General features: G+C 38.4%; 3 protein-coding genes across 5 annotated transcripts; all 3 read left to right on the top strand.

Annotated features, from left to right (window-relative positions):
- The first annotated feature begins 559 nt into the window (after positions 1–559).
- LOC130993059 (uncharacterized) lies at positions 560–2,093 on the top strand. Its single transcript, XM_057917778.1, has 2 exons — positions 560–1,366; positions 1,497–2,093. Exons 1-2 carry the CDS (start codon positions 560–562, stop codon positions 2,091–2,093), a joined length of 1,404 nt encoding a protein of 467 aa, XP_057773761.1.
- A 1,885-nt stretch (positions 2,094–3,978) lies between these two features.
- On the top strand, positions 3,979–9,467 carry LOC130991683 (uncharacterized). 3 transcript variants are annotated; one of them, XM_057916027.1, is made up of 3 exons: positions 3,979–5,276; positions 5,606–5,670; positions 5,762–6,050. In XM_057916027.1, the coding sequence occupies exons 1-2, from the start codon at positions 4,118–4,120 to the stop codon at positions 5,626–5,628; spliced, it is 1,182 nt and encodes a 393-aa protein (XP_057772010.1). In that variant the 5' UTR covers positions 3,979–4,117; the 3' UTR covers positions 5,629–5,670; positions 5,762–6,050. The 3 variants fall into 3 exon arrangements, with proteins under 3 accessions (XP_057772010.1, XP_057772012.1, XP_057772009.1); XM_057916029.1 differs by lacking the exons at positions 5,606–5,670; positions 5,762–6,050 and adding an exon at positions 8,924–9,467 and having other exon boundaries at positions 3,979–5,319; XM_057916026.1 differs by having other exon boundaries at positions 5,606–6,050.
- Positions 7,721–8,917, top strand: LOC130993058 (uncharacterized). The gene has a single exon (XM_057917777.1). The coding sequence runs from the start codon at positions 7,721–7,723 to the stop codon at positions 8,915–8,917; it is 1,197 nt and encodes a 398-aa protein (XP_057773760.1).
- Positions 9,468–10,974: the final 1,507 nt, after the last annotated feature.

Genomic DNA, 10,974 nt, shown 5'->3' with positions numbered 1-10,974 from the left:
TCCTCCGTCCCACTAATAAAGACACAGGTCTTTTGGGCACGGAGATTAAGGAGAGGTAGTTTAGTGGTTAAAGTGTTGGGGACCACCTCTATTAGTTTAGTTGATTAGTTTTAGTTTAGTGTATTTGTATATTTCTATTTAATGTTTTATTTGAATTTTAAATTTTGTAATTTTATAAATTTCAAAAAATTTAATTAATTTAATTGTCCAGAATTTTTAACAAAATGAAAATTGACTTTTATTCGTCCAGTTTTTTTTTAATCGTTTTTTTTAATCCAATTTTTGTTAATCATTTTTTGTATCCAATTCTGAAAATAGAATATGGATTCAAGTCCAAATTAATGAAACACAATAAAAAAGGCATCTGCTCCAAATTTAAAATGAAAACAAATGCTCCAATTCTTTAATAAAGGCGCCAACATCAAAATTTCATTTCTAACTCAAGTTTCCCACCAAAATTTGACAACCAACCTTATAAAACTGGCTGCTCGTACCAGTTTCAAAACATACACACAATTTCTGTGTTAGAAACTCCACAGCCAAAAAAAGAAAAGAAAAGATGGGAAGAAGGAAGGATTTATCAAGCCAAGAAAGGCAAGCCATGGCCTTCTTTCTTCTTCAAAACTTTACAGATGGGAAGCTCCGACATGGGACTATCACTGCTGCCATGGCGAAGTGGGGGTGTTGTCGAAGCTCCGTCGCGCGTTTATGGCAGGCTGCAAAAAAGGAGCACGCACAAGGTCAGTTAGTCTCCGTTCAAAGCAAAAAAATCAACAAATGTAGAAGAAAAAGAGTGCAAATAGATTTAGAACTCATAGCTAGTCTAGAGTTGCACAAAAGGGGAACCATTCGAAGACTTGCAACAGGTATAAATTGCTCGAAAAGTACAGTGGGTAGATGGATCTCTAAGGGGCTGATCAGAGCTCATTCAAGTGCTATCCGACCCGATTTGACGGCCCCCAACAAGTTATTGAGGCTACGGTTCTCTCTTGAACAGATTGTGTATGATAGGATATGCAATGTCCTAAAGTTCAAGAATATGCACAATGTAGTGCATATTGATGAGAAGTGGTTCTACATCACCAAAGCAAACCACAAATTTTACTTAACTCCAGAGGAAACTGATCCACATCGCACATGCAAGAGTAAGAAGTTTATAAAAAAAGTTATGTTCAGTTGTGCAGTGTCCAGGCCTCTATTCAATGAAGATGGGAGTGTGTTATTTGATGGCAAGATAGGGATTTTCCCTTTCACTGAGATGGTACCAGCCAAAAGAACAAGCAAGAACAGGCTGGCTGGAACAATGGAGGAGAAGCCAATCCAGTCCATCACTAAAGGAGTGATGAAGGACTGCTATATCTCCAAGGCAAGATATCTTAATTGAAGTTTATTCCAATTTGTAGTGTATTGCATTCAAATGTATGCAAATGAGCATTAATTTCAATTTGTTATGCAAGATTTATTAATTTCAGTTTATCATGCCTTTTTAAATACAGTTAATTCCAGCAATTATGGCCAAATGGCCCCAATTTGCAAGCAAAACTATATATATACAGCAAGACAATGCGAGGCCACATATATTGGACAATGATCCAGATTGGAGAGCTGCGGCAACAGCCAATGGCTTTGATATCCATATTGTACAACAACCTCCAAATAGCCCAGACACCAACATCAATGACTTGGGTTGGTTTAGGGCTATTCAAAGCTTGCAAGTACAGTCAGTTGCCACAAATGAGCATGAGCTAGTAAAGGCAGTTGAAAAATCATTTGAGGAGCTAAGTCCTCATACTTTAAACTCTGTTTTCTTGAGCTTACAGGGATGTTTAACTGAAATTATGAAAATAAGAGGGCAGAATTGTTACAAGCTTCCACACATGAAGAAAGGAGTTCTTGCAAGACAAGGTGCACTTCCAATGGCTTTAGAAGTGCCAAAAGAGCTTGTGGAAGAGTGCATTGGCTATTTGTTTGAAAAAGGAGTGGTGGAAGGCATAGACCAACTGAAAATGCAGTTGGGATTAGACCCCTCTCCATTTGAAGCAATGGAGGCAGCCTTCAATCATTTGAATATGATTGAGGATGCCTCCATTTAGTTAAAAATATGGTAGATATTTTTGTCAAAGCTTGAGAGCCTAATTTTTTGTAAAGCTCAAAGCATAGTTTTTTGTAAAGCTCATAGTATAGGCTTTTGTAAAGAACAGGGGGTAGTCTTTTGTAAAGCTCAGGGCATAGTTTTTGTAAAGCTCAAAGCATAGTAAGGACATTTTATTAGAAAGATCAGTTTTTATTAGAAAGATCAAGACAAACAAGAGGGACACACCCCTCATACCAAACACAATTAGTCACAAGAAAGAACCAGGGCACACACCATATTCAATCAAACACAATTAGTCACAAGAAAGAACCATGGCAGCAACCAATCAACAAAATGTAGGGGACACAGCCCACAATCTCATTTTTTGACATTTAATCATAGATTTTTAGCATTATAGGGAAAATCAAACAAATGAGCATCAAGTTCATCATCTCAGCATTCAGCCCATCTACCACAACAGCACAGAGGGTCACACCCCTCATACCAACAGGACATAGAGGAACACAGAGGAATGAGAGCACAGAGGGCCACACCCCTCATACCAACAAGACATAGACGATCACAAATATCGGGACAATAAGAAAGATCTCACCCTTTTAAAGCAGGATACATGGTCTCCACCATCCTTCGCAACAAAGGGGAGCACCGTCGCCACCAGTCGCCGCCAACAGCCTCTTCCCGCTCGCGCACGACGTCGTCCCAGCTTTCCGTGCATAGGAGAGAGTCTAGCTCCGACACCTGCGCCTTCATCGCGGTAGAGGGGCGGCGATAGATGGGCCGCCGGATCGGACTCCTCGGAACCCTCGAATCCTCCATGAAAGCACCGCCGGTGGACTCCTCAGAACCGTCGAATCCGCCGCTCCCCTCATAGACAAAACCAGACGGCGGCGACGGCAACGGAGGTATGAGCTTAAAGAATTCTTCGTCCTCCGAATCGGGGACGAATTCGGAGTTCAAATATGCCGACCAACCCATATTATCGGCCATAAACGCGTATGGAGGTTGAGGACGACAGAATTTAGGATTTCAGAGGAGGGCGGCGCGGATGGAGGTTGAGGACGGCAGAATCTAGGGTTTCGGAGGAGGGCGGCGCGGATGGAGGTTCAGGACGGCAGAATCTAGGGTTTCGGAGGAGGGCGGCGCAGATGAAGGATGAGGGCGGCGGTATCTTAGGGTTTCAGAGCGTGAGAGAGGCGGAGAGGCCGAGAGTTCGATCGAGAGAGAGAGAGGCGGAGAGGCCGAGAGAGTGAGAATGAAGGTAGGGTTTTTTTTTTCTTCTTATTTATACTACTTGAATTAAGGTGCAATTAGTAGTGTTAATTAACCCCTAATTCTTTCCTTATTTGGAGTGTGTCTTTATTATTGGGACATCCCAATAAGGAAAGTGTGTCTTCAATAGTGGGACGGAGGGAGTAATTGTTAATTTTCTCTTGGTATTTCAATTGACGTGGTTGGCCTTGCAGTTAGAGTGCACTTGTTTTTTAATTACATTTTTTATATATTAATTAATTAATTACATTTTCTTGAATATATGATTTATTATTATTTTACTTGTAAAAGTTTATAACTGTAGATACAAATAACATTATAGATTTCTATTAAAATTACATTATGTAATTTATGGGATTCGGCAGTTGGATTCGAAAATGATTAAACATAAGTTTTCTAAAAAAAATACAAATTAACATAGTATGTGAATTCCAAATTAAAAGTAGATTATACGAGAAATTCAATTATATGTCCAATAATTAACAATTAAATTATTTTAAGTCAATTAATTAGTGTGATACTTACTTCCATTTTCACAATTGGTGACCGAAAAATTGGCCCAAAGTAAATTTTGGAAAACATTTACGCCATTTAAATAGATAAAAATTAAAAGATGTACTGCTTTTATTAGATTTATTAAGTATTTTTGCTCAAGAAAATTACCTAGGGTTTTGAAGCAGGGGCTTTCAGTCGATTGCTGGAATTGTCAATTGGATCGAAGAGGTAAACCGCTCTCAACTTCTGTATTCAATCATGTTCAGTCAAATTCGCAAATTCAAATTCTATGATGTAAGATTCTCTCACGTTGCTTGCTCACCATCACTCGCCAATTACATTCTTCTACAACTCCACCAATTTTCATCACCAGCTACAAATGCCCTAGAATCGAGCTCAAAAGATCCGAATCCGAAGTCATTCGCCGCGGTTTATCTCGAAAACAATTACGGTTTTCCCCCAAAACGAGCCCTAACTTATGCTAAGCGCCTCAACTTCGATTCCCCTGAAAAACCCCTTTACGCTATTGCATTCCTCAAAAAACACAGTTTCACCGATGCCGACATCTCACGCATCGTTAAGAAGTGGCCTGTGGTTTTGAGCCGCGGCCCCGAATCTAATTTTCTGCCCAAGTTTGAATTTTTGCGTAGTTTGGGATTATCGAGCTCAGAATTAGTGAAGGTTCTGACATTGCAGCCAAATTTGCTGGATAGAAGCTTAGAGCGCCAGATAATCCCATGTGTTGATTTCCTTCGTAGCCTCCTAGGCTCCAACAAAGATGTGGTGTTCTCGATCCTGCGCCACCCTGGCATTCTTAGGGAGACTTTGCAGAAGACGTTGTTACCCAATGTGGGAATCTTGAGAGATGTTGGTGTGCCTGAATCCCACATTGCAGCCTTGTTGAGAGCTGCTCCTAGACGGATAGCTCTTGATCCTGGCAATTTTAAGTTAGCGGTGCAGGAAGTTATTGATCTTGGGTTTAATCCTGCGACAAAGGGTTTCATCACGGCGTTAAAGGTGATGAGGCAGCTGAACAGTTTGTCTTGGAGGGAAAAGGTCAAGCATTACACGAGATGGGGTTGGTCCGAGGATCAAGTGTTTGATGCTATCAGGAAGTATCCGTTGATGATGGCCGTGTCCAAGGAGAAGATCACCAAAATCTCGGATCTTATCATCAATACAATGGCGTGTGATGCTTCTATTTTCATGACCCGGCCGGTGATATTTACGTTAAGCTTCGAGGGTAGGATTGCACCACGGTGTGCCTTTTACCAAGTCTTGTTGTCGAAAGGTTTGGTCAGGAGATCGAGCTTGGCCTCGATGATTGTCCGTACACCGAGCTTGTTTGTTGAGAAATACGTGAAGCCATTTGGGGAGGAAGATCCTGAGCTCTTGAAGCTATATGAGGATCTTTTTGGTAAATCTAAAGCTTAGATTTCCTATGTGCTAGCTAGAAACTACTCCCTCCGTCCCGTTAAAGTTGGCAACATTCGTTTCGGCACGGAGATTAAGAAATTACGTGTTATATGTTTTAATAGAGTGTGGCCTACAATTGTTGACCAAATTAGTGAGTAATTGTTGACTTAATTAAAGTAAACTTTTGCCATTTTTAGAAAGTGACCAACTTTAGTGGGACACCCAAAATAGAAATGTTGCCAACTTTAATGGGACGGAGGGAGTAACAGTTATTGACCACATTTGGCTTCATTTAGAAACATATTGTGTCTTTGTCGTTATCAATGCTAGAACGAGTCCGTAGCCTGAGCTAGAACGAGCTCGTGTCCCAGATTGCTTGAGAAAGTTGGGTTAAGGTGAAATAAACTGCTGTTGTTGAACAATGGTGATGGTAAATTCTGCATCGTCCTAATATTTTGGTGGTTAATATTTTTGTGATATATGTAGCATATGCAGAGAAGAGAGGAGATTTTGGATGATAGGCACATTGTGTAGACTGATGTGGCGCTGATGATTGTAAGCAAAGGTTTCATCATTATCAGAAATTTGCTTCAAGATATATTTGCGTTGTTTTGCAATTTTGTAAGTGGTGACATCTCTGAGTTTGTTGAATTTGGGGAACTGGTAGTTTAGTAGATGGTTTGTTTCTAAATCATTTTTGGATTTAGTCTAAATCTCGTATTGGACTTTCTTTGATAATTTAATTAAATCTCATTTTGTATTGTTTCTAAGAGAATCGATTCTAATTTATGTATGCAGATCTTGCTTTTTGATATATTTATATATAATTGTATGTTGAAGGTATGAGTTGATTGGGAATGCTATTATAAGAGTTGCTTCTCTTCAAAAATATGAAAGAGACATACTAATTTAAACTTAAACCGGATTTTGTACAAATATTAAACAAAATTCCATTTTCAATACTCAAATTTATTCTCCAATCACCGTTTATTTTTTAAATATTGCTAGGATTCTAACAATGGCGCCAATATGTGTGAGACGTTTGTAATGTAAAATTATTACTAAAAATAAAAATATATTATTATTAATGGAACACCCAAAAAACATGTCAACAATAATGGGACGAAGAGAAGTAGCAAATAGCTCCTATCATACACAAGCCCCGAACACATTTACCTCCTTATCTCTTAATTGTGAGCGGTTAGCCCCTCAACATCTCATATAAAGTGCAAAAATCCCTCGAACACATTTACCTCCTTATCTCTTAATTGTGAGCGGTTAGCCTCTCAACATCTCATATAGAGTGCAAAAATCCCTCAGTTTCTGACGGACACTTAACACCGTTAAATATTTTTTTATTTTCTTTATTTCTTATTTCACTATAATATTTGTTAATCAAAATACATTGCTATAAATATTTCTATGCAAATCTCAACATTAATTAATAATTAACGACTATCATTAAATACAAATTCGCATTTTTTGGAAACAATCAACGAGTACGCAAAGATTAAACTATGTAAGATTGCATGCTCATAAGTTTTGACGTATTTTTCTCTATCATACCACTTTGATATCATGGTTAATGGATCAAGCTTCTTGGAGAAATAAATAGAAGCAATTGCATGAGCATATTTTAATATTTGGGTATTCGTCGATTGTGCCAAAAAATGCGAATTTATATTTAATGATAATTATTAATTAAAGGTTGAGGTTTGAGTAGAAATATTTTTAGGAGTGTATTTTGCTTAAGAAAAAAATAATAATAACGGTGTTAAGTGTTCGTCAAGAACATGAAAGATTTTTGCACTCTTTATGAGATATTGAAGGGCTAACCGCCTATAATTAAAAGATAAGAAAGTAAATATGTTAGGAAACTGTATGATATGAGCTATTTGTTACTTCTCCCTTAAAATTACGTAGACTGTAATTAAATGGTCAGCTGCAAGTGCATTAAAAATCACAATTAGGTAAGCCGATAGCATTACTAAAAAATTATCAAAAATAAATTCCCCTCGTGCTCCTTTTCTTACGTTGGATTCGAAAATCGATTAAATATAAGTTTTCTAAAAAAAAAAAATACTGCGTGTAATCCAAATTAATTAGTGGATTATACAAGAAATTCAACTATATGTCCAATGATTAACAATTAAACTATTTTGAGTCAATAAATTAGTGTGTTACTCACTTCCAAAGTTCCAATTTCACAATTCGTGACCGAAAAATTGACCAAAGTTAATTTTGAAAAACAATTCCATTTTATCGTGTACTGCATTTATTTGATTAGATAAAAACACAATTCTTAAAATCACATACTGCTTTTATTATATTATTAAGTATTTTTGCTCAAAAAAATACCCTAGGGTTTTGAAGATGGGGCTTTCGATTGCTGGAATTGTCTATTGAATCGAAGAGGTAAACCGCTCTCAACTTCTGTATTCAATCATGTTTGCTCAAATTCGCAAATTCAAATTCTGTGATGTAAGATTCTCTCACGTTGCTTGCTCCCAATCACTCGCCAATTACATTCTCCTACAGCTCCACCAATTTTCATCACCAGCTACAAATGCCCTAGAATCGAGCTCAAAAGATCCGAATCCGAAGTCATTCGCCGCGGTTTATCTAGAAAACAATTACGGGGTTCCCCCAAAACGAGTCCTAAGTTATTCTAAGCACCTCAACTTCGATTCCCCTGAAAAACCACTTTACGCTATTGCATTCCTCAAAAAGCACCATTTCACCGATTCCGATATCTCACGCATCGTTAAGAAGTGGCCTGTGGTTCTGACCTGCGGCCTCGAATCTAATTTTCTGCCCAAGTTTGAATTTTTGCGTAGTTTGGGATTATCGAGCTCAGAATTTGTGAAGATTCTGACATTGCAGCCACGTTTGATAAATAGAAGTTTAGAGGGCCAGATAATCCCATGTGTTGATTTCCTTCGTGGCTTCCTAGGTTCCGACAAAGATGTCGTGTTCTCGATCCTGCGCTACCCCGGCATTCTTGGGGAGAGTTTGCAGAAGACATTGTTGCCTAATGTGGGAATCTTGAGAGATGCTGGTGTGCCTGAATCCCACATTGCAGCCTTGTTGAGAGCTGCTTCTAGAGGGTTAGCTCTTGATCCTGGCAATTTTAAGTTAACGGTGCAGGAAGTTATTAATCTTGGGTTTAATCCGGCGACAAAGGCTTTCATCAGGGGGTTAAAGGTGATGAGGCAGCTGAACAGTTTGTCTTGGAGGGAAAAGGTCAAGCATTACACGAGATGGGGTTGGTCCGAGGATCAAGTGTTATATGCCATCAGGAAGTATCCGTTGATGATGGCCGTGTCCAAGGAGAAGATCACCAAAATCTCAGATCTTATCATCAATACAATGGCGTGTGATGCTTCTATTTTCATGACCCGGCCGGTGATATTTACGTTAAGCTTCGAGGGTAGGATTGCACCACGGTGCGCCTTTTACCAAGTTTTGTTGTCGAAAGGTTTGGTCAGGGAATCGAGTTTGGCCTCGATTATTGTCTGTAAACCGAGCTTGTTTGTTGAGAAATATGTGAAGCGATTTGGGGAGGAAGATCCTGAGCTCTTGAAGCTATATGAGGATCTTTTTGGTAAATCTAAAAGCTTAGATTTCCTATGTGCTAGCTAGAAACTAACAGTTACTGACCACACTTGGTTTAATTTAGAAACATATTGTGTCTTTATCGTTATCAATGCTAGAACGAGTTTGTGGCCTGAGCTAGAACGAGCCGGTCTCCCAGATTGCTCGAGCAAGTTGGGATAAGGCGAAATAAGCTGTTGTTGAACAATGGTGATGGTAAATTCTGCTTCGTCCTAATATTTTGGAGCTCAACATTTTTGTTATATAGCTCGCATATGCAGAAAGAGATTTTGGATGATAAGCACATTGTGTAGACTGATGTGGCGCTGATGATTGTAAGCAAAGCTTTCATCATTATGAGAAATTTGCTTCAAGATATATTTGCATTGTTTTGCAGTTTTGTAAGTGGTGACATCTCTGAGTTTGTTGGATTTGGGGAACTGGTAGTTTAGCAGATGGTTTGTTTCTAAATCTTTTTTGGATTTAATCTAAATCTCGTATTGGACTTTCTTTGATAATTTAATTAAATCTCATTTTGTATTGTTTCTGAGAGAACATCGATTCTTATTTCTGTATGCAGATCTTACTTTTTGATCTATTTATTTATATGTTGAAGGTATGAATTGGTTGAGAATGCTATCATAAGAGTTGCTTCTCTTCAAAAATATGAGAGAGACAACTAATTTAAAATCAAACCAGATTTTGCGCAAAGGCCTAAATGCCGCGAAATACCAACATTATAGATTTATGTTCAAGAAGTAATATCATGCATGCCAACTTTATCTAGGTAAGTTCTAGAACTAGAAAGTTTTAAGATCATGATTCATTTGAAACTCCAACTCAATTAAGGAATTATCTATCTAAAACAAAGCAAATTGTGAAGCAACATGAAACAAGAGAGGAAAAGACAATCTAATAAGAAAAACACCAAAAGTTATAAGGAGTTGTCTATCTAAAACAAAGCAAATTGTGAAGCAACGCGAGACAAGAGAGGAGAAATCAACTCAGTTTCAACAATATAGAGAAGGATGTGGCCATACTCCCAGTCCTCTTCATCTTCCTTTCGTCCTCTTTCTGTGCTCTGTAGATATGCGACACAGGAAAATTCATCATTTTAATGAAACCCAACAACATGATTAAGAGTGAAAATAAGAGTGAGCTATGAGATACGAAGTTGGAGTTGGTAGTTCCCGTATTCAGATTGCTGCTCCTGAATCTGTTTCGCTGAGGCTTCAGCAGAATCGCTGCAATATTCTAAGTGGATTAATTCGAGGGTTGGGATTTCTCCAATGCCGGCTGGGATTTCCTCTAGATTCCAACAACCTCGTAAAATCAGATGGCAGAGTTTAGGGAAGTTGGTTTCATCAGCTCTCCAACGCACTAGTGGTATATCACGGAGTAGTAGAAACTGCAATGACCTGAATTCATCTCTTTCTGCTATTTCCCACTCTGCATTTGCTTCTTCTTTTTCTTCTTCTTCTTCTTCTTCTTCTTCATCATCGTCTTCTTCTTCTGTCTCATTGCTTTTGAAGGTACATTTGCGCATCTTGAGCACTTCCAGATTTGGTAGTGCACACAGAGCCATCATCGCTACCGGAGTTATTAATACACAACGCTCCAGGCTTAATTTTCTAAGAGTAGATGGAAATTTGAGTAGGTGCAGATATGTGCTTCTAAGATAGCATCTTAATGTTTCGAGTTTGTGAAGATGACTCAGATCAACTACTTCACTCATCGATGAGTCTTCTTGATCATAAAAGATTCCCAATCTTTTTACATTTGGAATGATTTCCAAGAAACCCCTTCTAATCACTGACCGAGTTAGGCTCACATACCATATCGTCTGCAGCTTCTTCAGAACAATTTTTTTCATGTAATCATCTTCTATACAGAGTGGCACATCCAACATGATGAGATGTCTTAACTCGGACATCTCCCACATGTCAGTTGGGCAAGAGCCATCGTCTAGCTTAGCAATCAACGTTTGCAAATTACACAATCTTGATATTCCACTTCTAGGTAATGACTCGCACTTGATAGATAAGTAGCGTAAGTTCACAAATTGTAATATTTCTTCTGGGAACTCAATCTTATACTTACACATT

Source organism: Salvia miltiorrhiza, chromosome 7 (assembly GCF_028751815.1).
Source record: "Salvia miltiorrhiza cultivar Shanhuang (shh) chromosome 7, IMPLAD_Smil_shh, whole genome shotgun sequence".
Lineage (NCBI taxonomy): Eukaryota > Viridiplantae > Streptophyta > Magnoliopsida > Lamiales > Lamiaceae > Salvia > Salvia miltiorrhiza.
Note: the sequence above shows the minus strand (reverse complement) of the source record. Positions and strands in the feature narration are given on the sequence as shown.